This window comes from Synchiropus splendidus, chromosome 1, assembly GCF_027744825.2.
Source record: "Synchiropus splendidus isolate RoL2022-P1 chromosome 1, RoL_Sspl_1.0, whole genome shotgun sequence".
Lineage (NCBI taxonomy): Eukaryota > Metazoa > Chordata > Actinopteri > Syngnathiformes > Callionymidae > Synchiropus > Synchiropus splendidus.
The window spans coordinates 16,391,689-16,418,094 of NC_071334.1; the positions used below are offsets into that span (position 1 = coordinate 16,391,689).

General features: G+C 43.0%; 2 protein-coding genes across 3 annotated transcripts; one reads left to right on the forward strand and one right to left on the reverse strand.

Moving 5' to 3' along the window:
• Positions 1-427: 427 nt before the first annotated feature.
• cbarpb (CACN subunit beta associated regulatory protein b) lies at positions 428-15,099 on the reverse strand. Of its 2 annotated transcripts, XM_053854384.1 has the most exons (12): positions 15,060-15,099; positions 14,907-14,974; positions 14,098-14,281; positions 12,017-12,089; positions 10,378-10,526; positions 8,614-8,675; positions 8,066-8,228; positions 7,723-7,894; positions 7,381-7,527; positions 7,014-7,236; positions 6,454-6,643; positions 428-4,742 (listed from the first exon to the last, which is right to left on the reverse strand). In XM_053854384.1, the coding sequence occupies exons 4-12, from the start codon at positions 12,062-12,064 to the stop codon at positions 3,308-3,310; spliced, it is 2,589 nt and encodes an 862-aa protein (XP_053710359.1). In that variant the 5' UTR covers positions 12,065-12,089; positions 14,098-14,281; positions 14,907-14,974; positions 15,060-15,099; the 3' UTR covers positions 428-3,307. The 2 variants fall into 2 exon arrangements, with proteins under 2 accessions (XP_053710359.1, XP_053710360.1); XM_053854385.1 differs by lacking the exons at positions 12,017-12,089; positions 15,060-15,099 and having other exon boundaries at positions 14,907-15,047.
• Positions 15,100-15,941: 842 nt separating this feature from the next.
• atp5f1d (ATP synthase F1 subunit delta) lies at positions 15,942-21,074 on the forward strand. The gene is made up of 5 exons (XM_053878790.1): positions 15,942-16,170; positions 16,859-17,012; positions 17,858-17,946; positions 20,706-20,835; positions 20,935-21,074. Exons 1-4 carry the CDS (start codon positions 16,054-16,056, stop codon positions 20,826-20,828), a joined length of 483 nt encoding a protein of 160 aa, XP_053734765.1. The 5' UTR covers positions 15,942-16,053; the 3' UTR covers positions 20,829-20,835; positions 20,935-21,074.
• Positions 21,075-26,406: the final 5,332 nt, after the last annotated feature.

Consider the following 26,406-nt stretch of genomic DNA (forward strand, 5'->3'; position numbering starts at 1 on the left):
TTCACTTGGATTCCAGGCTTAAAAAGGGTAGTTAAAATGTTAACAACTTAATGTTGATTTATCCCAGTTTGTTTGTCAAAGTTTGTCATGCATGACTATTATTATTGATGCTATTCCTGATCTGCCAAGAGTGAAGGGGCTTGAGCTGGATTTGCTGGTGTCAGTTGAAGGACATAAAACCCCAGAAGGATAATATATGTGGGACATATATTGAGGGCCAGGCAGTTGCTACATTAGGGAAATACTACACATGACGCAGCCAATGTAACTTTTCTCTGGTAAAATACTCATCTTTGGATGGAAGTTCATGTTTGACTCAGGCGGTTTGGACATGTCGGAGGGAGGAAGCAGGTAAAAGAAGAGGACGCAGATGTGATGAAACAGATCGACGAAGAATGAAAAAAACTCTTGTTTCTTATTTAATTTATTCACACATTGTAAAACATCCCTAAAATAACACTGTGTCATTATTTGGTCCCTTGCCGCTTCAGAAATCGAAAACAACCAAAACAAAGGTGTTCAAAGAGCCCATCGCTCCATACTGTGCATTTTACAAACAAGCAAGGAGTACAGAACTAAAGTTATGCCTCACAAACTCCCATGAGTCACAGCATCCTACAGCCGCTGCTAAGAGGACACTCCAGTCACAGATGCTGCCTGAATGAGCGTTACTCATGGACTTGATTATTTTCTAACAAATATGCAAGAAAACATTGAAACTGTTGACTAAAATGTTTACTCTCATGCAAACCTACATAGAGCTTCAGTGCATTGACAGGCTACTGTTTAGTATACAGAGACCGCGTTGCCAAACCACCGTCTTCAGAAGGATTTAGATTCCCGACCCTCATCCACATTATCTGGGATGGTGTTGTTTCCATGGAGAGACTTGCAGTTTATCAAGGTGGAAATCTTCAATGATCTGAGTCCTGCAGCATTGAAACTAATAGAGTGCTTCATTATTATTAATTTATTTCCCCTTGTTGAGCTGCAACACAAAGACCCTAAAGGTTTGGGGTGTCCAAATGTGTGTGTGTTGTTATAAGTTCATTTACAATCCACTCCTTTTCATCTTTGCTGTGCTTCTCCTAATGAGCATCACGGTGCCGCTCCGCCACAAAAGGAGACTCCTGTTACGAGGAGGTTGAGTTTGAGTCGACCAAAGAAACAGCCTCATTACAATCACGCCCACACAGAGCATGGCAGCTATTTTTTTTTCCTCTTACATTTCACAGCGATGATATCTACACCACTAAATCTGCGGTCTGCAACATCCTGTGTAGCTATATGCAAGACCAATCCTATCACAAGTCTGCTTTACCATCTGCTGAAGAACGGACATTGTGAAATTTATCGGAAAATATTTCACCTGCACAAATAAAAAAGGCATTGTTCTTAGTTGCTGTAAACTTATTGAGTTAAAATCCATTATGGGAGCAGACCATGTGCAACCAAGGAAGAACTGTTAATGGTATAATTCGCACTCCACAGTATTGTGTTATGGATCACCAGGAGGAAATCACATCAGTTAAATAAACAAGTGGAGAATCAACATCTTTGTTCTGTCGGATATTCACCTCAGCAGGAAGTGAAATTGCCAGCGAGGCATCAAGTGCTGTGAACACTTCCTCAGGAGGACAACAAAAATGTTTAACGCAAGTAAGTCATCTCACAGAAAACCTGGAGCATTTTTTACAAGTCACTGTCATGTTATTGTCACTGAGTGGCCATTGTTACAAGGCCCATATATATGACCCACATGGTCATGCGAGTGGACACAACAGCTCACTGTCATGTTGTCCATTACGCCCAGCTTAGGCCCAGAACACTGCAGTGCTGATGCAGAAACATGTTCTCACAACGCCGGCTGCCCTATTCGTAAGAATTATAACATAATAATATAAAAGCACCATATGTCATTGCTATAATTCCTATTCAACTGAAGACATGACATGCAAGTGGCGAACTCTGCTCATCAGTGATGCACACAAAGAGGATTCTTCTGACAAATACGATGAGGGATTCACTCAAAATGAAACAAAATGAGACCCTGTGGGGATCAAAAAAGTGGCAACCCTCAACTGATAACATTCATATTTGAGCCAAATAATATGTTTTGATACAGCAACAGACAAGCCCAATCTTTTTGTAGCTATTTGTTGAGAGCTATTCAGCACCAGAGTAGTTAAGGAACTTATCTTGAGACCCATGATGGTGGTTTTTCAGGGATGGAGTGAAGCTCTGCCAGCGCTTGGTTTGCGTGACAATGATTCCATTCCGACTGAGACATTCCGGAGCCTATTCATGGCAGAGATGGTAGTTAAATCACATTGTCTTGTCATTATATAGCATTTGAGAGATTTTTCACTCTTGTCTACTCTGTTATTAGATTTTCTGTGCTCCGCGTTTTGTTTCATGCTTGATGGATCGAACAATTCAGGCTCTTCCCCTAGCCTTCCTTAGTCTGTCTGAAGGAGGTGTCAAGCCTGTGGCCTGGGGGCCAAATCTGGCCAGCGCAGCCATTTTCTGCAGCCGCGAGAGCTTTAAATACAAATTAAATTAAAAACAAATGTAAAATACACCAAAAACCAGGTCACATATGCTTCGTGTCACTGCTGTGGGGTTGTTATCTAGCAAGCATAAATTATAGACATAAAAAATGTATCTGCAATCTTTCAAAAAAATGACTCAGACGAAATACGATGAGCGTGAGGCACGGTCAGCGGTGAGACAACAATCTGTGCATGTGGACAGTGAACACACAAGCTATGATAATTCTCGAGGATATATTTATATTGCACTCTATTAAAGCAGTACCAGACTGTTCCATAAATATTTTTTGGCTAAGATCTTACAAATTTGGTCCCTTGCGTGACTATCCCGGTCTTAAGTTAAAGCAAGAATAGAAACAGGTTCATCCATATTCATGTGATTTTGAATTTGCAAAACTAGTATATTACTACTGTCAAGTTTCTAATGTTTATTTCCTGTGGATCATTTAACACACCTGCATGTAAAACTCTTTATAACCAAATTGATCATAACATGATCTTCTGAATGAACATAGTTATTAATATGTAATGACCATCAATAGTACCCTTCCCGCACATTTCTATCCATATAACATTGTATTCTGTCACAAAATGAAATCTGCTGCTTTACCTTGGGACCTTTTATGTAATGTACAGTAAGTAACACAATAGTGTTTTTTGTGTATAAATTGCACATTCAAACTTCACAAACCGAGGTTGTAATTTAAGAAAGAAAAGAAAAAAAGGCTAAAACGTCAGTTTGAGTGTCAGTCCGGCTACACTGGGCTGTGGTCTGGAGATGTGTGCGTCGCTGTGGTCGTGAGGAGCTCCACAACTGTGTCATTGGTCCTGCTGATGCCGGTGTACAGCCTCTCTTCCAAGTTAGAAGTCAATTTGTCTGAAAGCTCTGATGTGATAGTTTGTGGGCCGTAGCCAGAGGAGTTTGGTGGCGGAGGGGTCCAGCGATCATCTAGGGGTTCGAGAGGATGTCCAGTTGGCTTGCTGTCCTCTTGAGGATCCGCTTGCTCAGATGCCCTGATGTCTCTTTCTGACATGGATGCATGAGGAGATGGTGAGGCCCTCGTGGGCTCGTCTTTGATGGCGACATCTGTTGAAAGTTTTACCTTGGGAGTCTGAGAAGCGCTACCATCACTGCTCTCCTCATCTGGACCACTTACTATTCTGGGCAGCATACTGTGATGGCTTGAGTCAAGTGGGTAGTTGACACTGTCGCCCCGCCGAAGCGGGGTTCGGTGTCTTTCAAACGAGGAATGAAAGTATCTGACTCCGGGGTCACTCCACTGCTTGTGCCTCTGCCACTGTTTGCGGACGTGCATTCGGGACCGGTGCTTCTTGAGCGGAGATTCTTGCAGGTCGAACTGAGGGTCGTGACGGAGAAACTCATGAAAGAGTGCGTCTGTTTTCTCGTCTACACTGTAGTCTCTCTGGTGCAGCAGCAAAGCCTGAGGGGGGGGTGGGGAAGCCTCTCGGGGTGTAAGCATTTGACCATATGGAAACCAGCTCTGAGGACCAGTTTTTATGGAAGCACCCCCCGTGGCCCCCAACAGCAGCTCATCGTCTGGTTCCTCCTCAAAAAGATGAGACTCAAAGCTTTTCCCGATAGAGCCAGTTCGCCCTGCACTGGTGAAATGGTGCCTCTTCTCATTGGCCGTTCTGTCTTTCGGGCTGCCACTGGCACTGCTGATGCTCCCAAACAGCCTCAACTCTTCCGCGCCCCGAGACGGAACCTCTATTGATGCGTAGCCGCTGTCCATCTGCATCAGCTTACGAGTATTTGTTTCTCCATCACTGGCCCCTCGCTCCGACTCAGTGCTCCACTGTTTGGTATCTTTCACTTTCAACCTTTCATCGGTACACACCAAAATGTCTTCTGAACCTTCCGTCTCATCGCCAAAATCTTGTGAAGGGTATCTAGGAAAGTCTTCCTGCTCAGCGTCAGTGTGGCCACCCAGTGAGCACACACTGTCAGCATCACTGCAGATGGAGTTTCTATCATTGTTGCTGCTTTGGTCAGATGTAGCACACTGTTCGAGTGACGCACGCAGGTTCCAGATATCTCTATAGAGCGACTGAGGATCCTCTCTCTCTTTTCTTGTTGGTAACATAGCTTCGTCTTGGGGATCTGGGGATAAGCCAATTACTTCCGGTCCTTCGTGACTGAGTGGCTCCACCACCACCTCCACCTCTACCCTGCAGTGGTTAGAGAAGGGAAACAAGAAAAAGGGTAGAAAATAGCATCATTGTCGGATTCTAGCGTTTCATGACACACTCATCGGACGTGGCTGTGGTCACAGGGCACAGAATGTCATGGCTGCGATGGCTGCTGGGGCATGTTAAGCCGCATATTAGTGCGAGAATCAATAGCAAAAATAAACCATAATGAACACAAAGGTGATCTGCTTGTTTGATTGACAGCCACATCATTTCACTTCTCATCACTTTAGCAGAGGAAGCAAAGTTTTGATGACACTAACTCTTAAGGCTCCAACTGATTTGCATGTGAGTCAATGTTGAGCGCTACCATGTGCGACAAACTGTCACGCGACAGAGAATCGGGGGGTCAACAGGGTCCAAGTTTTTCCAGCAGGGGAGAGTGTCAGCATGAAGTTCACGATGCATTACGCATCACAATACGATAGTATGACGAAACATCAAAATCACAACGTTCTACATCGTAAATAAAAAAAAAGAAAAATCACACAACAGTACTCAAAAGTGGAATTACAAATTAAGTCAAACTGTTCGATTGAAAACAACTTCTTACACGTTTTCTTTTTGCACTGAGTTTGTCAATGTAACTACTGGGGAACTAAACTAATGGTGCAGAGTGTTTCCTGAATTCACAAGATTTCTGGTTCACGTCCAGCGTAAGTCTCTCTCTTTTAATTAATGCATTTCACCATAAGCCAGTTCAAAATACCAAACTAAATAAGAAGGCCATTTACTTTTTGCATCCAATTAAAAATCCCAAAAGATCCTAATAAAACACATCAAAGAGTTAGTTGATGACGTTAACAGCCAGAATCTCGCCGTCAATACCTGGTCCTCTTCCCTCTGCCACTGGGGAAACATTAGCCCCTTGGCCTGCCTTTTCTCGATGAAATATGAATCCAAAGTTCACTGCTGCTTCCTTTTCATTTTATGTTAACAAGCGCAGCAAAACAACCCAGCTCAGACCTTTGTTGTCGCTTCAGAGAAGGTGGAAGATACCGGCGTTCAAGGTTTGATAGAAGTGTTGATAGAGATACTAATACTTCAAGATACTAGTATTTAGAGAAATCTATTGTGTTGTTTTGATTTTCGTTTGTCTTTAATTTATGTATATTAAAAGTAGAATAACAATGCAAATATATACAGAGTAAGTTCATGAATTCATGAAGATTTACATTTTTCCCTGGAGCCAGGGAATGGCGTCTGCCATACCTCGCCATACCCAAAATGACGCCCCTCCTGACAACCAACCTTATCAGAGCCCAGATTTTACAAGCTAATAGCAGCAGTTGCTAGCTATGAGCGCCTCTGCAGGATGTGAGCGAGAGCCAACAGCGTCAAAAACTTTCTTTGCTTTTAATATACAAAAACAATTCTGCCTCTCCGAGCCACCATGTTGACTTCGCACTGACTATAGATCGGCAGATTGACCCAGTTTTTGAAGTCAACTAGAGAGACAGGGGAAGTAACTTTTATCTCTAGAAATCAATGACCGCTCAAATCTTGTTTGTGAACGTACCCTTACAAACAATTTGTTTGTGAATTTACTCCTCCATCTTCAATGCTGAACAGAGAGGATCTTTTGTTGAATGATAAAATTGAAATTAATCACCATGTTTCTACTCCTGAAGATAAAGAAAATGAGGCAGCAAAGCAGTGGAAGGATGAATGGCAAGGGAATTAAAGATACCTGCCAAGGGAAGGGGGTGGTGAAGAAGGGGATGCAAGCAACTGTGATTTTGGCTGGCTGGGACTGTAGGGAATGTCTTGCGTGCGAGCGATATACTGGATCAGGTCTATGTGATGGGAGTCATAGTCGTCCTGGTCCATGCTCTCACTGGCAGCACGTTGGCGGTGGAATGGTCTCCTCTTTGGAGAGCCTGGCGAGGAGCAAATACAAAGAGGACAGTTGGGTTGCTTTAACTGAGGTAGTTTTTGTGATCATTTGAGCATTCAGTGAGCTGCAAGGGAGAAGATCATGTTAGTACAGATGACCAGCACGACAGATTCACCAAGCTTCTTGTCATCAAGCCATCTGTGTGACTATATTTGAGTCTCACATTTGGTTGCTGAAGCCTTCTTCTTAACCACTGTCTGCCTAGCACAGCGCTGCCAGAAATACTCCTACCATAAAAGGAAGTTCAATTCACATAATAGCGAAAGGTAAGCAAGCTTTTCTGCCCTGGCACGGCTGTGATCTATAAAATGTATTTAACAAAATTACACCTCAGACCATCAAGTGTCCATTACCTCGCGTGTCCAGACTTGAAGCTCTCTGGCTGCTGTCCAGCTTCCATTTCTTGATCTTGAAATAGGGGCTGGCTCCCTCCAGGCTTGCATGACGCCGCAGTTTAGTGAGGAACTGTAGCACTGGACCTTGACTTCCACTGGTGAGGGGATTGACATCCCCCGTCACTGTAGCCCCCTGACCCACACTCGTAGCACCAGCTTTGGCCGGGGACGTCATCTCAATCTGGGCAGAGAAGATGGAGCTGGTTTTTGGCATCTTGTAAAATGGCTATCTGAGCTGAGTGTAGGCCTTGGACACAACCAGGACATAGTGGAGAGAACATCTCTCTTTCTTCTAAAGGTTAGCACAGAATTTTCGTCAACTTACGAAGCAAGTGTTGGCCGCCCTTGCGGTGCTTTTGTCATTGACGCTGGAGGTCACAACGGTGGAGTTGAGCGTGTCTCCAGGGAGGGCGCAGCTGGACGTGACACCGAGGCTGGTCAGTGCTGTTTGTGGGAGGGGGCACAGCGTTGGCTGAGGAGAAACACACACATATTCTCAAAAAACAGATTACATCCTATGATCCCACTCCTTTTACAGATCTAGAGCTGCACACACGATTATGAGCAAAAAAAAACATGCAGTCCTAATTGTCAGGGCACGTTAGGCAGCAGTCAGTTAGTCGATAGGATCGAACGTCTCAGTCTAATTAGTGCTCCAGGCTGTCACCTGAAAAATGGACAATGCTGACTTGGTGGCGGGACGGGTCGTCATGGTGATGGTGTTCTCAGCCGAGTCGCACTCATGGATGGTGACGATCTTGAGAGCTGGGGGAGGGATGTGCAGGTTGGTGAGCCGCGCGTTCTTCAGGTGGTGGTAGTCCCCCTCAGTCAGTGTGTACCTGGAGGGGAGAAGAAGGAGCTGCCTGAAGTTGCTCACCATGGTCACAGTGAAGAGGTCCATTTCAAAGCTGGGTTTTGAGAGTCATTTTGTTCATGGAAGACCTGAATACGAACTGTACTTGGGACTACAAACAAATCAGTTGACCATGTTTAACCATGGGATCTCTGACCTCCGGCCTTTTTCCTGGGCCTTCTTGCCATGATCAAAAAGCGCTGCCTCATTGAAGGAGACTCGCCGGCCCGTGGTCCCCGTAGAGAGGAAGCGCTCGGTCTCCTGATCATGAGCGCTGCCCATCGACAGGCACTCGGACTCGTCCACCCTGATTGTGATCTCTGGAAAGCATTAAGACCAAAGACGTCAGACACATAAGAAGGGGCTCGAAGCCTTTGAGCAAATTCATAACAGGTGCTGCACTGACTTGCAGACCAAGTTAAAGTAAAAAAAAATGCACTGACACATCAGCTGTGGGAAGGATGATTCTGTCAACGGTGCAAACTTGCTGACACCAAAATAAAAAAAAATCACTGTAAATGCAGTTTTGTGTCAAGGCGCAACTGAATTTTAATGAATCAAATGTTCACTCGCTTCAGTATACATACTGTATACTGTGTGTACAGCATATCTTTCCTTCCTGCTAATCCATTCAGATCTTCATCACATTGCTATATCAGCTTCCCTGTCTCCATCCATCATAGTGTCAACCTGATTTCCACTTACCGTGGGTGGGCTGAGACTCCTCCAAATATGTGGTGTTGGTCTTTTCGGGGTCATCGTTCGCCCTGGAGCACACAGACAAATTCAGATCATATCTAAGCTAGAGTTACCCCTAAAGCATATATGTGAATAACGCCACCACCCGATCGACAAAGGAAAACAAGAAAATAATGCAGACTGCTCTGTTTTGTTCAAGTCGACACTTGCTGTGAAATACATTCATTCAATGCAAAGTTATCAAGATTCCCTTCAGTAGGAGCTTGGAGCCTGTTCCGGTTGCCTGAATATGAAGCCACACAGTTATATTTCTATGGGGTCTCAAAATCACCTCACATTAAAAGTTAAACTGAATTTCTATTGCTATTTCACTTGAATTCTTGTTCAAGATAAATCTTGCCTAATTTCAAGTCCTATTACGGACTGTTATGATTTTTTTTTCCGTATTTCTCCTGCTCATAATGAGCTGCGGATCTCTCCCAACATCCTGAGCGAAGCTTTGTCTCGTCTTTTATTTCCTCTGTGGCTCTCTCTCTTCGCACTGTGTGATTTGGTCGGCGAGTGTGTGCATCTCTGAGCGGACCAGGGGTGTGGAGGCTTTAGATTAATCACCACCGAAGGCTGCTATGAAATCTCATTACACTCATCATTTGTACCAGTCTGGCCAATTCTCCTCAGATTTCAACCAGCGAGCCTTGCTGCTCCTCGCCGCTTTCATGCTCATCTGCATCTAGCTGGAGCGCTTTCTTATTTTCAAGTGGGCCGAAGCAGGATCAGGCTCCTCGAGGGTAGCCATGTTAGCAAAGACTTAAACAGATGAATCACAAATGAGCATGGATACTGAATGTGTTTTCACTAAGGTGTTTTCAACAGCACCACGGGGGTCCAAACGCTCCAGCAGCAAGCGAGCATGAGTAATCGGTGAACGTGTTGCTCTGATATGCTTACATGTTTCTCTGGGGGGTTACATCATTTATACTATTTTCTATTGCAGTGCGCTGCATCAATTTTATTTGCTTAATGCAGCCGACACCGCTGATCATTGGAATTAAAACCAGGCTTGGCTCACGGTGGCGATCACAGTAAAAGCAGTCATTATGGAGCCTTCACCTCAAGAAGCCGTCGGTGAATAGCTATCAACACTCATTTGTGTTTCTGTGTGCGTATATCTATGACAGGATTACTATGATTTTCCATCTAGTGAGCACACCTGAGTATGTTGTGGAAGCTCTGTACAGCAGCCGAGACCAGCTGTGGAGACAGAGCTACGGGCACATTAGGGGGAAAGTGCTGGCCAGGAATACATACGGGTGAGAACAACAAATTTAGAGCTTAAATGTAAATAAAATTATCCAGATTTGCTTGTAAAAATCCATATATTAGCTGCAGTGTGAGCCACGGAGTTTAGAAAAAACGCTATATGCTTATACGCTAAATTAAATTACGGTTTTTCAGAATACAACCTGTATCTTTTTTTTTATTTAACTCAGCACATGGTAGTTAATTTCAGTGAAAAACATTAATTTTTATTTTCAGTAAACAACTAGTAGAAGTTTTGACAACACATCTCATATCGAAAAGAACCTGGCAGGCATCACCATCACTGTTTTTTATAATCATTACTACATGAAAAAAATCTTGGGAACAACTGAAACATAAATAAATGATTAATATGCTTCTTTATGACAGAACTGAAAGACGTAGGAATTTCACCCTCTGTGTGTGAAATGGAGTGGAAATGAGTTATAAAGTTAAACATTTGAACCTCACCTGGCACAGCAAGGCCCTCGGCGTCCGCATTTACGACATGTGATGAGAAGGACGGAGATGAATATGAGAGATCCGACCAGAAAGATGGAGAGGATCACCAAGAGCAGAACGTAGCCATTTTGCTGCTCCTGCGTCTTGAGTGGTGCCTCCTGAAATTAAGAGTTCTTCAGCAACAGTGACAGACTTCTTTTTTCAAAATAATAATACAAATAATTTAATGGGGGAAAATGAGGATAGCATTACTTTCTGCATCATCCATTCAATTTCATTCAACTCATTCAGTGATATCATTGGAATTTTGGAAATTTCACATGGCACTTGTGCATATTTGTCACCATCGTGTTTTTGTCCCCTAACCTTGCTTGCATGCTTCCTTTTTCATGTAGAATTCCGAGTTAATTTGGGATCTTTTCCGAGTTGCTCCCCCACATGGACCACATGCAGCTCGGAGAATTATTAGATTGATTTTATATGGGTTTGTATTGGAAAACTGAAATTACATATTTTTTGGAAGCGGAATGATGGTAAATTCACATTTTGTTAACAGCTGACTTATTGCAATGCTGTGATTGTAAGTTGTGTTTCATAAAATGAGGATGTTCATTTCTACCAGTTTTAAAAGGAGCGTGTCATGTGATAGGAAGTGCCCCTCAGCCATTTATTATAAATTGTAGGAATGTTGAATGACTTTTAAGTTACCTACCAACCCTCAAAGGTCAAAGGTTTCCGTCCGTATATACTCCAGATACATAACTTCCATAATTGGCGGAGGGAATTATGATGATCACATGGCCTCATGGGAAACTTGCCCCAGCCTGGTTAATATCAGTTATACATAGATATTGGCGTCCATGGGTCAAATAAGGTCCTGAATGGAGGGGATTGTCAGAGTCAAAGCCAGTATCATAAAGGGGACCTTGAGCTATTGGTGCCAAATCCAAAAGTGTTTTCATCTGCATAAGATCCTCACAGTATAGAGCTGCCTGGTCTGTTGCCGGTCACCCACACACACAGACAAATGATCAGGGATCTGCATGATTTCAATAAGTGATTTCATTTTACAGTCATTTTGGTGCATTTATTCCTTCTGCTGTTGATGTTTTAATGAAAAACCCTGCCTGAATCGATAACTCTGACATTTCCTGTTTTTGTTGACTAAGAAAATAGAGACTGTGCTTCTGACGTGTTTGGCGTCAACCAAACCAAAATGTTTATTCATTTGTTTGCTCAGCATAGTCACATGTTGAGACAAACATGTGACCTTAATGTCTTTTCTTTTCCCAGTATATTTAAAATAATGAAACAGACATGGTTCTAAGATATTGAGTTCAATAAAGCTCATGTGACAGGGAAGCTGTCTGCAGCCGTGCAGAAAAACAGTGGGGGAGAATCCGGTCAGTGAGTGTTGATGAGTGCTAAGTCTCTGATGTCACACAGCCCATTACTCTGTGAGAGGAAATTAAACCTGAGATTAGATCACAGATTGAATTATTTTGGGTCCAGGTCAGGATGTTCTCTATTAGCCAGTCAGTCAGTCAAAAAGGGAAATGAAGGAAGAGCATGGTTCTGCCGTCGAACCGGGCGCCACAAACACACACAGGACGTCTGAGAATACGCCAGCATTGACAGGGTGACTTACTGTGGAGTTTGCCGGTAGGTTGTTCCAGATGGTAGAAACATAGCTCATGGTCCAGGCCAACTATCTGGTCCCTCTGAGATAGCACACATGCACACACAGACAGACAGAGGAAATGGCTGTCACGGGAGTTGCTCAGATCACAAACTGCCAGTGGAGTCATTGAAACCGCCGAAATGCTGGAGAAACAATTTAAAGTTGAGTCAGACTGGCCAATCATCTGACAGCCACTTTCAGAATTCCCTTATTGGCGACTGACTTTGAAGTGTAAAATGATAGTGTGCCACAGTCATATGTTCAATGACAGCGACAAATTGGATTCTGGTTTCTCGTGTTTGTAACGAAATTCTGGTGAGAAAAATGTGACAGAGCAGAGTCACAAGGCTGAGTATGCCACTGACTTCCAGCACTCTGGTGTCGAAGTTTGTGTGCAGGTTGTGGCCACAGAAAAGGACAGGCCGGGGCTGGTATCTTCAGGTAAATAGCAGGATATTGGCTAATATTGGTTAAGTTTAGATGACCGACAGGAGTGATGTTACAGCACACAATCAAGTATGTAGACCTATAGTCTTTCCAACACACTGGAGGTCGCGCAAAAGATCCGCGTGCGGCATCATGTTGGGTAAAGTCCATCTAGCACTTGGAAAATGATGTCAGCAGTGGAATGGTGAGGTTGATGCATATGACTCAAGAGAGTCACAGAATCTATGAAAGAGGGGTCCTAAGAAACTGTGAATCATAATTGTGAAAGGTCTTTGATGGTGAAATACAGACAATCAGTCAGTCAAGGTGGTGACTCACACTTCCCATTTCCCACGCATTTCCAAGCCAAGTAAATTCCTAAAATCACTTCAGCAGCCCATCACAGCAGTGTTTTAAGTCACTCCCAAACAATACGCTGCTCTGCTAGGTAGCTCTATGGAGTACAGTCTCACCCCACGGTGCCCTCAGAAAAGCTCGTCCATGTGCCATTCCTGAGTGGCGCTGGAGCTCTCTTTATCTTCTCGTATAGCCGGCGCTCTGAGGAGCATTGTTGTCTTCGCAACGTCACAGGCTGTCAGTTTTTTGGGGTGAAATTGTGGGTGTGTGAGACAGTGACTGCTCAAAGTCACCACCGTGCTTCAGCACTTCATAGTTTGTCATCCAATGGGCTTAACAGAGTAATGAATGTTTGTTTCTGTCGCCTCAATAGAGGAGACTACCGGATAAAGACATGACCAATTGGAGAAAGAAGAGAAATCCCTAGTAAAATGATAGAGCGGGACCCTGAAGAAGAAGGCTTCACTGTCTTCAGATCGGAGATCACTGCCTGGTGTGGAGGAGGCAGGACTGGCTCACATTGAAAGGCGAAAGCGCGAGACAGTTTAGTCAGGAAGAGTGTCGAAGTCCCTGTGGGGGTGGAGTGAACTTCCGCACTTAATATAGTTTTTCTACTCTTTCCATCCTCATCTGTCACCCACCATTATTCTAATATTCACCTCCTGCTTCTGAGTCACGCACAGCCGCTCCACCTCTGCCTACAGTAAGAAAAGCCGGGTAAGTGCTGTGGAATTATTGTATTTGAAATGGTACTATTTCTTAACTACTACTGAAGATTCTTGGAGAAGATCACAGTTCAAACACAGAGGTGGGTGTCAGGAAACAATCCATTCGCTCATTTTCCCAACACGGCAACAGATAAGGACTTTTTAATTCAGCAAGCGGAGCTAAAACACAAACCATGCACAGAGCTGGGCTCATCTCTACATTGAAATTCATTTGATTTCTTAAGCTTCACCCACAGACTCAGTAAAGGGAGGAACACCAGCCCTTTACTACATCGTAGTAGCTGTGTTTCACATTGTTAATGCTGCCACTGCTGCGCCAAACGCCCCCCACCACACACGCATGCTGCATAAGACTACTCACCTAGCAGTGGAGAAGAACCATGCCAGCAGCAGCAGCAGCAGCAGCAGCACACCCCGCTTCCCTGCCAGTTACTGCAGCACTAACTTCAACACTGCAGCCATGACTCTACGCTTTCCACACACCTATTCCCCAGCTTTCTCTGAAACACAACCACATCTAGGTATTGTTGCTCTTACCCTGATGGAGGGTGGCGTGCAGCAGCTCTGGAGTGTGTGTGTGTGTGTGTGTCGCTGTGGCTCAGGAGGATCCTCCTCAGCTGCCTTGTTGCATTTTCAGCATCTCAGCCTAGTGGGCAGCGGTGTTCCCCTCAGGGCTGGTGGCCCGGTATCCTCTGAGCATCAGCACTGTCTTGCTGCATGGCTGTGAACAAAACAACAAGCTTAGATGAACAAGTGACAACACATCCACAATAATGACAATAATGACAATAATGTGGTCTTTACTAAGCACAAGGAGCAAGCGAAACTGTTTTGTTTACCAATCAATAAATACAAATGCAAGTGCCATTCATCTCCACTGACATCTCACTTCTCTATAGTGTCACACACTGGAGGATGATTCACCGAGGAGCAGATGGTGAGACATGGGTGTCCCATTAATGACAGCGTGCTTCGCAGAAATTCCGCAAATTCCTGAGTCTGTGTCGCTTACGTTTCTAGAGAATGCTCCCAAAAACAACTTGACACTCTGCTAATGTAACAGAAATGTAGCATTTCTTTTGGGAAAAAGGGAAGAAAGAGAAAAAGAGCATCGGCTGTGACTGCACTCAGAAGCTGCTTCCTGGAGGAGGCAGAAAAAGACAGACTGATAACTCAGTAAACTGAAATCAAATCAGCCGTATAAGACGGATGGAAAAACAACATCGTGGACCGTATTAAACCCCTCGTGTTAGACGCCGATAAAGGCGGTCTGCTGGTGAAGCTCCGGCAGGCGGCTGGCGGTGGGGGAGCGACGGTTAGATGCAGAGAATGGTTCCGTCACTCACCGACTGGAGCAGCGTCCTTCCCCGCAGAGCTGGAGGGCCGAAGCCGACCTGGAAGTCCTCCGTAGACACTTTAATGTGAAATTTAGAGCTTAAAGTATTTATGAATGGAACCCCACAGTAGAAGACACGCCCACCACCCAGTTAGAAACGCACCACGTGACGCGAGCTTGTGCTTTTCTCCAATTGATCTCGGTGAGGTAGACCTTGAAGGCATCACAGACAATAAACGCATCATGGAATGGAGGAGTAACGACACATCATAGCAGGAAAGAAAATTGACTTATTTATTTCCATCGTAAAAAAGACGTTTCCTTCAAGTTAAAACTCAACCAGCGGTGTAACATTTTGTCAATTACGACGGATAAAAACTTCCGTCCGAGCAGGTTAAAAAAACGTATATGATAGGGCTGCCATCTACTGGTTTGCAATGGTAACTGATAAAAACATTGTATTCCAGTAAACGGAGTTGAACTCATCTACTAAACACAGCGTAATCTATGTATATTTTATCCTCACTGGAGCATTTGTTGAGTTTTTCTTTCAGAAATTTGGTATGAGAATTATAATTCAATTAATTTTTACAATTGAACAGAACTTTGTCTTGTCATAAAATCCGTTTTGCATAAAGAATGTTTATGGGCGATTATCGTTAACAACGTCCATGTCCCAAAATGTCGCCAATAGAGCACCATTAAAAAAATATTTAAAAAACAAAGTGAATATAAAATAAAAAAAAAATAACCTCGATGACATCAAAACTATCATAAACATAAGACAACTACTTGCTGAAATCCCGAGATTGTATATAGACGTATTTTATAGTAGAGTAGACGTTTATGTGGTACATTAACATATTTAGCCAAATCTATTATTTTAACATTGAACTCACAAAATACACAACAAAGTAATTTCAAACTGACCAATACTATGGAATTCGACGAATTAAGCGCAATAAAAAAAAGCCTCAAGTTGACGCGTTTCTCACCGAGACTCAAGACTACATTACCCAGAAACGCAGTGCTGCCGCAAAGCTTCGTGGGTACGGAGCAAACGTCCTTGTCCGACCAAGCTCACAGCAGCTTCCTCCACGCAGGGGATCGGCGTCTCTGTCAGTGACCTGTGCTTGCGTAAAACTTCATTTTCAGACATGATGGCTGCGAGGTTCCTTCGTCGTTCTCTCCCCGTGCTGAGACAAGCTCGCTGTTACGCCGATGCCGCCACCGGAGCCCCGCAGATGTCCTTCACGTTCGCCTCCCCGACACAGGTAGCCCGGGCCCGGCTAGCATTAGCAACTGACTTTTCATGAAAATGCACAATGGCATCTTAAAGGGAGACTCGCGAACTGTTTACACCCTGCAGTAGGGACTCGGTGCACACATTTTCACTCTATTAATTTTTTTTAACCGTGCGGCGTTAGTCCTTAAGTGTAGCATGTTAGCTTTTATGTTAGCGGCTAGTTAGCTGTCATTCACTGTCTTTGACCTACACTGTCATAGTGAAAACAACCATTCATGTTCTGTTCTTATAAACCAGACAACCTTCTTGTGGTTTGAGTAATAGAATCAAACTGATGTCTGGATATGTTCTGAAGTCATCCTCACTATGTTTGTGTTGTAATGAATTAAAAGAGGTGAGGATTACCATCAGACAACATTACAATTCTAACGGTGAATTAAAGACCTATACCGTATTCGTTTACGCACATTGTTCTGCTGTAGTTTGACTTATATTTTTGTTATTGACAAAGTAAAGTTAATTTTGTGTGCAACGCTTTAAAAATGACCATCATGGCTAAAATGGGAGTGAATATAAGGTTTTAAGTTTATGGTTAACTTCTACTCTACATTGATGGCTGCATTTTGGTTGGTTATTAAAATGTTTCAAATAGTCATTTTCTACCCACTTGTTCAATCCAAGTAAACATTGTAATTCTTTGTGTTTTCTATTGACAGGTTTTCTTCAAGGAGGCCAGTGTCAAGCAGGTCGATGTCCCCACACTGAGTGGTGTGTTTGGTATCCTTCCTGCCCACGTTCCAACACTGCAGGTGCTTCGACCTGGAGTGGTCACAGTTTTCAGTGATGATGGCTCCAATTCTAAATACTTTGGTAAGCTGATCGGTCCAAATCAAATTTCATGTTCATGTCCTGATATCGGTTCATTAAATGCCTGATTTTGAAACTCTGGATGTAACGTTGTTGTTGAAACCATGATCGTGGGTGTTCTGTTGTGGCTGCAGTTGGACTTGTTGAACTGACCTATGCATATTTTTGAAATGTTGAAGACTGAATTAATGTGTTAAAAGCATATAAAATCCTAAAAGATACCTAACCCGTGAGATGCCTAAGTTGTAATTTTGTAAGTGTGTACAAGCCCAGCTGCAAATTTAGAGCCTGATGTGTTGATGCTGCAGATGGCAGACACCTGTAACTTCAATCACAGCAATATTCAGCATGTTTCTAATGAAAGGTGTGGAGTAAATAGTGACGCGGCTGAGTGACAAGCAAGTCTGTTCCCCATCTACCAGTACTGCAAACTGGACCTGGGGCTTTGCTTCTACAGCGTGAATAGCGTGTAATAGGTGCAGACAGCGATGATTCCCAGACCCATTGATGGAATTCATGATGGCCGGCACCTGGTGTCATCATTCAAATTAGTGAATTTACTTCTGTCCCAAACTTCAGGGCGTACTTTTTCTCTTTTACAGTGTGCCTTCATATCTAATAGTTTTCAAGCTAGTCATTTGAAATCGCAAGGTTGATTGAGTATTTCATTGAAAAAGATCCACAAGATAGATCTCCTCTAAATTATGTTGTTGTCCTTTCAACATTTACACTTGTATGTGTCAACAGATTTAACAACAGCTACATTTGTGTCTTATGGACGACCAGAGCATTTTTACTTCCTGGCTGAATATGTGTTTACCGCCTGAACCTTGCTTGTGTTTCCACAGTAAGCAGCGGGTCAGTAACCGTCAACGCAGATTCATCTGTGCAGCTGCTGGCGGAGGAGGCCGTCACCTTGGATCAGCTGGACTTGGCAGTGAGTGCGATCTTTGTTTTAGTCATTATTCAGTCGAACAGGACTGGAGTTCATTCATGGTCGAATTTGAATACGTCAGTTTCTACACTTTGGTGTAACTTTGATTATACTCCATGTTTCACTGCGCTATCCTGACATCTGATGTTGCAGACTGCAGTGAGAGAGAGAGTGAGAGAGAGTGAGAGAGAGTGAGAGAGAGTGAGAGAGAGTGAGAGAGAGTGAGAGAGAGTGAGAGAGAGTGAGAGAGAGAGACGATATGGTGACATTAAATCATGACAATTAGACAATCATGACAATAACCAAAGTGAGGAGATCACATGGCTTCACTGACATTCTTTCTATCCACTATACTGTTGTGCTACACTGTACTGATTTGCGTCTGCACCGCAGCGATAACTAACAGATAGCTAACGGCTAACGTGACGTCTCACTTCAAAACTTTGATACACATGGAGTGTCAAAGTTTGCTTTGTGGTTTAAAAGTTGGCGAAAAACTAAATGCACAACAAAATAAATGGGAAGAGCGAAAAAATAATTGTTTTTCAGGCAAATAAAGCATCTCATGATGCAAAAGAGAAGTGATAAAATCGAAAGTTAATGTAAGTAAGTAAATATATGAATAAATAAATCCTGTTATATTTTGCCATATTGCCCACCCCTTTCTGGAAACATTTGAAAGAAATTAATTTTCTGTCATTTGTTTCTGCAAATAGCCTGGCAAAATAACAGATGAATAGGGATTTTGAGGACTTTAAGCACAAGTGTGCTTTAGCCGAGGTTCCTTTGGTGGTGTGCCCCGGGATTTTTTCAATGAACTAAGGGTGCCGTGGCTTGAAAAAGGTTGAAAAGCACTGTTTCACACCACATTTTGAACAGAATTTAAATTGCTTCATATCAACATTTAACAATGGTGAAAGTGTTTACCAACGTAATTAAATATTCTTTCTTTTGTGAATTACTGTTTACAGCACTACAATCATACATGTTGGCGCGTTTGTTAACCGGTACACTTCATATGGCGACTAGTCAACTGTTAGCTAAGGTAGTTGATGACGAGTCGACTGTCAAAATAGTCATTAGTTGCAGCCTTATATCAATTTTAATTTCTTTGCCCGTCCTATCTCCCAGGAATATGAAGCCTTTTGGTGTAGAATGTGCCTGAAACCAGTGTGTGGAGGTATTTCCTGTGCAAGTCTCATCTCTTTGACAGTCTGCGCTTTTGTAATTATGTTCACTCACAAGGCACTCGTCCTCTTTCTGCTGCCTCTCGCTAAAAATAGGTAAATAGTTTTCAGCCCTCGGCTCCTTGAACAGAAATTATGTTCATTGTATAGTTGTACTTGAGTGAATCTCAAACACCATGAACTGTTTCTGTGGATTTTGGAGGTCAATGTGCAACAATCAGTTTCGTCGACGCGTTTAAGTTGACTACAGGCCATTTACACAGACTTTCAGCAACTGGAAATATAAGCATGCTGTTTATTTTGATTTTGCAGTATACAGTGTACACAAGCAAGTTTTATCTTTTCAAGTGTGGCTGGTACTAAACAAAGTACAACGTTTCTCTCTTGGAATTCTCTTTTGAATCCTGACATTTAAAGCCATTCCCATGATGAAGCAGGGACCAGATTGCAATGTAAATGTGTGATATCCTCATTATTTTTGTTTTTTAGAGTCAATAGAACAACCTACTTGAGAATGCTCCTTGTAAAGTTGTCATGCATTTCCCTCAAAATTGAAGTTGCTCTTTGGCTGACTTGAGTGGGTTGGTTTTTGTGCATATTAAAAGTCAATTGAGACCCAGAAACAGAGTGAAGTATTTATCAGTGGATGATCCTCTAATTCGACTCTCAAATGTCACACTTCGATTTTCTCATGGAGCGCTACTTTCTAATGAGCTCTGCTCTGTGTGTTGGGGCGCCATGTGCTCTTCTCACATGTAGTTAGTGACGGTGGGCTGGATGGGTCTTCCTGAGGTCGTGCTCCTTGACAGCAAACAGGATTGTTTGAACCCGAACAAGGAACGTGCCCCCTCATTTGGGCCAGGCTGCTGATGAGCCCCTCCCAGTCCATGATTATCCCTGCGATCAGTGTAGCCCATGCACTTGAGCGTTGACGTCTTGTTTAAATGTCAGTCTTGTTAATGGCGGCCCACGATATTATGGCGGCGTCTCTGCGTGACCTTGGGCTCTGCCAGTGTCATAGTCAAGTTGACTTCATGGCAGTAAATGAGATATTTTCCTCCACTTTGCCGTAACAATGTGCTCGGGCTCAGGCTGTTAATAAGGAGGGAAAGGTCAGTCACTGTTGAGTTATAGCAGATGTGTCAAATCCCCACTGGGAGACCTTTAACTCCCAGCTATGTTTGGCATTTCTCCTTTCTAATCGCTGCAGTGACAAATGGGGCTTTTTAGTGCGAAGAGGCAGATTTTCTCTGCTCATCATTCCGCCTTGACACAATGCTCTGCCCTGTTATGGTGACACTCATTCAGCAATATTCAGGAAGATATTGTGACTTTAGCCATTACGTGTTTGGCAGGGCAATTGGCTGCGTTTATACGGTGCTGATATCCGTTCTGCTTTTGTGAGCTTCGGTCGTCGATCTGTATTGTGATGAGCAGATGTGGGGATGTCACGCCATTTCTGATGAAAAGGAACTTTGTTTGGAACACAAGTAGTGTTCATGTTTTTATTTTTTTATTTTATTTTATTTTTGCAAGTCTTCCATGGTCCGGTTTAGTGATTGATTCTGTCTGCAGGCTGCCAAGGCCAACCTGGAGAAGGCTCAGTCCGACATGGCCGGAGCGTCTGATGAGGCTTCCAGGGCGGAAGTTCAGATCAGCATAGAAGCGAACGAGGCCATTGTCAAGGCTCTGGAATAGAACGCTGGTATGATTCACAGCCCACTGCAGCAGCAGCAGCAGCATCATCTCTGTATTTTTTTTTCTTGTAGTTCTAATTCTTCTTTTTTTCCCCTCACCCTTTCAGGTCATTTCTCTGTTTCGGTGGAACTTCACCTGTCTGGTTCCAGCTCTGCCACACTAGTGTGCAGATGATTCCATACTTGCTTTGTACAGTGGTAAAAAGTTCAAAAATAAATTTATTTGAAACTATGAGACTGTCTGTCGTGGCCTTTAAAGATTATGCACCTATATTAGTCATTGAGTAACCAGCCATAAAGAAAAAAAAAACACAAGACACACGAGCTAAGCTATCAGCCACAAGACTATGGAATACTGTGTACACATGGTATCAACAAGGCGATCTTCAGAGACCATTGTATTATTTTTGTACGCAGGACAGAAAACGTATGCATGTCGAAATTCCCCAGCGAGGGACCAGTAAATCTGATCTAAGGCGGCTGAGACTGATTTCTACATCTAGCAGCTAGGTGGCAGCATACGTCCGTTTACACGTTAAGTGGACAAAGTCAAGCTGTAACTTTTTTTTTTTGCACACGCCTTGTGCAATTTTTTTAAATTCCTCTTCACTAATTGATTTTGTGATGGACAGAGTGTGATACCATCTTCAGTGCAGCATGGTCGAGGTTATCTCAGGCCCAGGATTGAATCCATATTACTCTGTGCTTCTAATATATGCTTCTTCTTTGCTGAATCTTTGGCTTGCTTCCTATGTTTACCTTTAAGCAGAAACTAAAGGTCTTTGATGCCCGCTGAGAGTGATCTAATCACCAATGGTAGTTTCAGTGCCCACATTGATCTCTGCCCACTACCAGTAGATCAAATAAAAAGGGCCTCAGATCCAGGGGGGAAGGTGACCCAGTCTAATGACTCATATTTTGCTGACCGCTGAACCCCAGGAGCCACTAGCACAGGGTTATGGAAACAGAAGGTGACCTGCGGCGTTATATGAGTCACTGGTGTGCAAGCGTGACGTCACAACAGACCCCCTCCGACCCCCGGAAAGTTAATTTCAGCTGAGCTAGTTTGTTTACGGCGATGACTTCAGGCTCCTGTGCCTGTGCTCCGATGCCAGGAAAAATCTTTTGCTCGCCGTGTTGTGGAAAGGGTTTCTCCTTTCATAACCACGGGCCTACTCCAACTCTCAGAGGTGAGCTCATTCACGTGCTGCCTTTCAGAGTTAAAAGAAAAAAAACTTGAGAGCAAGCTCTGATGTTGCTCCTTCCCATCCCTGTTTACGCACACACGCCCTCACGTCTCTTTCCTTTGTGATAATTGCCGGTTGGGAATTTAAGTGAAGCGTTTCTAAAATTAACAAGTAAAAGTGTTTTTTCTCGCCCTCGGTTAAAGTGCTGGGTGGACTCGCAGCGGCAATAAATAGGCCTCACTCTTCCCTTGATCTGTGCTCTTCTTCTCTCCAATCAACGCATCTCTCATCAAAACCGTCGCATTCGTCTGAGCACACGCCGACGGCCAAGGCGCTCACTCATCAATCCGCCTCGGGGCCTGGACACATGCGAGTTAGTAACACTTCAGTCAGCCAAGATGAAACGCTTGTGACAAAACCACCACTTCTACCATCCAGATTTATTACAGTGGCTGCTGAAAGCACGCTGTGTTCCATCCTCTTCTCCCCCCTCGCAGATGAAGAAAGCAAAAACTTCTTCTTCTTCTCTTTACAAGGTGCTAAAACAGGCGAGGGCATGATTTAACTTATCGGCTTATGAAAAGAGCAAAGGGAAGTACGCAGACGTACAGAATCAACTACTTGGTGTGAGGGATGACTGTCACCTGTGAGGTCAAGCTGGTCTGATGTGATGTTCCTAGAGATGTCTGAGATACATCTATTTGGTTTCTTTACTTTTTTTAAAATGTTATTTGGAAACTTCTCTCTTTTTCTTGTCCAATTCCATAGTGTTGTAGTCAAAAACCTCTAGCCTGACTGAGAAGACTGAGAAGTCCAAGGCGGCGCTTTCTCGGTCCTTGAAAATGTGTTTTGTCCTGAATTCACCAGCTTTGGAAAATGGGCTCCAAGACTTCCTGGTGGACCGAGATCAAGCTGAATACACAGCAGACTAGTTGATTTGCCATCATGGATCCAAACAAACAACAGAATACGACTGAAAACAAACCTGTTCTAAGCAAACTCATTTCCAACCAAGTCTGAATGTTAAAAATGCCCATTTTTTCACTTCATTGGTCAGAGATTTAACATATACAACACATTAAAATCACAGCAGCTGCAGTCTTGACAAGCAATCCCAAGCACTGGATGGCAGAGACCAAGTCTATACGCAGCCCATGACCTTGAAAACAAAATCTTCTGTCCAGTGGAGACCATCTTGGTCATCACAACACCACAGTTCCTCTAGGTCCAACTTACATCATCTACCCATCATCTGGCTATATATATATATATATAGAGTGGTGAACACAATGTCATACACCCATTTACAGTCGCATTTAAAAAAAATGTGCGCCCAACTTGGCAACACAAGTGACTCCATCAACACTGACTTGTAAGTGGTTGTTTTTCATCAGTAAATGTCTGGTTATTGTGTGGCGAGTTGTCAGAATCAGATTGTTGGACTAAAGTTCATCTAACTTTTCACTATAGGTAAGTCGGACACTCACTCACCTCGCCATGCTCGTGGGCAAAATTTGTGTTTACAAACTCAGAACGGGTCCATGGACACTGGATTTTGATGCTCAGTGATTTTCAAGGTGTACAACTAGTTTAAGTATCTTGTTCTCAAGTTGGTCCAGCAAATTGGTGCAGCAGGAACGGTATTGGAGTCTCTCTACAGCACTGTTGTGTGTAAGAGAGAGCTGAGCCAAAAGGCAAAGCTCTCTATTTACCGATCAATCTTCACCCCGACCCTCACCTATGGTCATGAGCTGTGGGTCATGACCCAAAGAACGAGATCCTGGATACAAGTGGCTGAAATGAGTTTTCGGTGGCAGGAGTCTCCCTTAGACATAAGGTGAGAAGTTCTGCCACTCGGGAGAGACTCGAAGTTGAGCCGCTGTTCGGGCATCTCATGAGGATGCCCCTTGGTATCTCGGGATCCCCCAGTCGGAGCTGGTGGATGAGTCGTAAATGTCTCACAATGCTCCCTCATGAAATGTAATATTGTCTTTTGTTTACACAATAATTATTTTCACATTCACTTGAGAAAAAGTGAGCATGAAGGGAGTTGGATGGGACCTACCCTTTAGTTTAGAAAATATATTACAGGTGAGCTGATTTTGTTTCTACTAATAATAATTCCTACAATTCCTTAGACTCAATATGTTATTGATGCATTCATTATTTGTCTGGTCAGTTTCAATTACTTGGGAACCAATTTCACCATACATTTTATTTCTATTTCGACATTGTTTGTGTGCTGCACTCCTGAAATTCCATTATCTGTGCTTGTAAGCGATCCAACTTTTGTGTCCCCGGATTGCGTCACACTTTTTTCAACTATCTTTCATCGCTGCCCATTTTTCATTTCCTGCTCCGTCAGAGGTGCACTGAGTAAATAAATCCTCCATGATATTGCTAAATATTTGGGTGGCTCTGGATATTTAGGTGGATGCAACTTTCAACTTACAAGCTTGCGTTGAGTCAGTCGACTTCCAGGGAATGCCAGATTACATCATTATTTTCCCACGTCTCAGTGCCTCCCAACTGCCCTGCCTTTTTGGCTTGGAAACAAAAATGGAGTCTCGAGCTTCAACTGAGATTTATAGCTCTGCATTGCAACAACAGATACATGGACAGTTCTCTAACGCCCTCAGGAAGGAACTGTTTGGAGTTTGTTTTCACTGTGGACATTTATTTGTCAATTCTTGAATCAGTACACATTTACCTCTTGTTACAGCCTAAATGGGAAACGGAATATAAAATTGCTTAGGTCAGTTATCAAAAGAAAGAAGAAGAATTGATTTTTTCTGAAAACACAAAATGCTAAATGTTATCAGCTCTAACATCATAGATTTGAAGGAAATACAGTGGCGAAAAAAGGTTTCACAGCCCTTACATTGCACTGTGTGATATTGGCAGGATGGCAAAATACAGATTTGATGACGATGATTTATTTATTGTCAGTTTTGAACACTAGACTTCATTACACGCAATGTTGAGAGAGACATATTCAAGAATTTAGTTTTTCTCAGTTACTTCTTCTTGTTGACTGTAAACAAATATATCTGTATTTGTTTGTGTGTGTATAATGCACCTTTTGAAACACAAAAAAGATTTTTCATGATAATAGATAGAATAGTTGATATGTTATATTGGTAAATAGTTGAAATTCAAATAGGTTTCACACACTTTTGGAGGTAAAGGCTGTAAATTGGAATGATCTGAAATACTATTAGACTTGTTATCTTGTTAAACTCAGACAACCTCCTCCTCAGAACATACTGGATGTTTCTAAGATCAAGATGCTGACAACCCTGAAATGTCTGCGTTGGTTTGGCATCATATCAAAAGATAAATGAATGGTCAGCGAAACCTCTGGTCTCTTGCAGTCACAGGAGTCAGAGATGGGAGGCTTTTTTCACTGGATACTTTGTTTGGAAAACACATTTTAAGAATAGGACTGGCGCGATATGATCTTCTTGCCAGGAAACTAAGTTGACAAAGATCATTAGAGCATGTGGAGGAAACTGTGAGCTAAAAATATAGACATACGGGAATGTTCGTCACCAAGTACGCTGATGCTTTCGTTTATCAAGAGAGTAAAGCAAAGAATGAAGAGCAGTTTGTGCTCAGCAGTGAACTCTGAGTCTGTGTTTTCTGAAAAAGGGTAACGGATCGTCTAATCAACCTAGAGCTGATCCGCAAACAGCCCGTGTTTGAGGACGTCAAAACCCTTATCAATGGAACACAGATTACATGATTCACCATGGCAACACGTGAAAGTGTCGCTCCTCAAACTTCTCCTCAGCTGAGATGGAATCACTATTCACAAATGTTTGTGCAGAAAGTGAACACATGACAGAAAGATGGCAATGTTGGTGCACCCTCAACAAACTTGTCTTGAACAAAAAAAAAAAAAAAAAAAAAAAAATCAGTCTGTCCTCATCAAACAGCATTCATAGGTGAGAACATGAGTAATTATCATTGTACGCATTCATAGAAGCAGCTGTGATGAATAGTGGTGGAACGCCGTGTCGGTAGTTCAACCGATCGGCAGCGTTCTAAATGCGGATTGTTGTCACTAACATGCAATATTTGACTTTGACAGAAAACCGTTCAAAAGTGCTCCAGTCACGTGTTTCAAGAACAAAGGAGATCGTCCAATGGCAGCACGACTCTTTAGTCTTTTTCCAATATGTCAGCTGTTTTTCGAGTACAGTATTAATAAAAGAAAAATCTGGAATTCACAATTACACCATCATCATGAGGAGCGATATAACATCCAGTTGGGCGATGATCATCCTCTTCAGACGTGGAGTTCTGTGTAGTATCTGTGCTTCAACAAGGGTAACTCAGTGAGCAGGTTTGCTTCACGGCGTATGTTGTCCTGGTAACTGACACAGAGGT

Bases quoted from the DNA above. Each gene is read 5' to 3' on its own strand.
- cbarpb (XM_053854384.1), bottom strand. From the start codon at position 12,064: ATGAGCTATGTTTCTACCATCTGGAACAACCTACCGGCAAACTCCACA. The intron at 8,676-10,377 runs GTGAGGTTCAAA...TGTGTGCTCCAG, and splicing joins CGAGGGCCTTGCTGTGCCAG to GGCGAACGATGACCCCGAAA. The intron at 7,528-7,722 runs GTGACAGCCTGG...GTTTCTCCTCAG, and splicing joins CAGCATTGTCCATTTTTCAG to CCAACGCTGTGCCCCCTCCC.
- atp5f1d (XM_053878790.1), top strand. From the start codon at position 16,054: ATGATGGCTGCGAGGTTCCTTCGTCGTTCTCTCCCCGTGCTGAGACAA. The intron at 17,013-17,857 runs GTAAGCTGATCG...GTGTTTCCACAG, and splicing joins CTCCAATTCTAAATACTTTG to TAAGCAGCGGGTCAGTAACC. The intron at 17,947-20,705 runs GTGAGTGCGATC...TTCTGTCTGCAG, and splicing joins TGGATCAGCTGGACTTGGCA to GCTGCCAAGGCCAACCTGGA.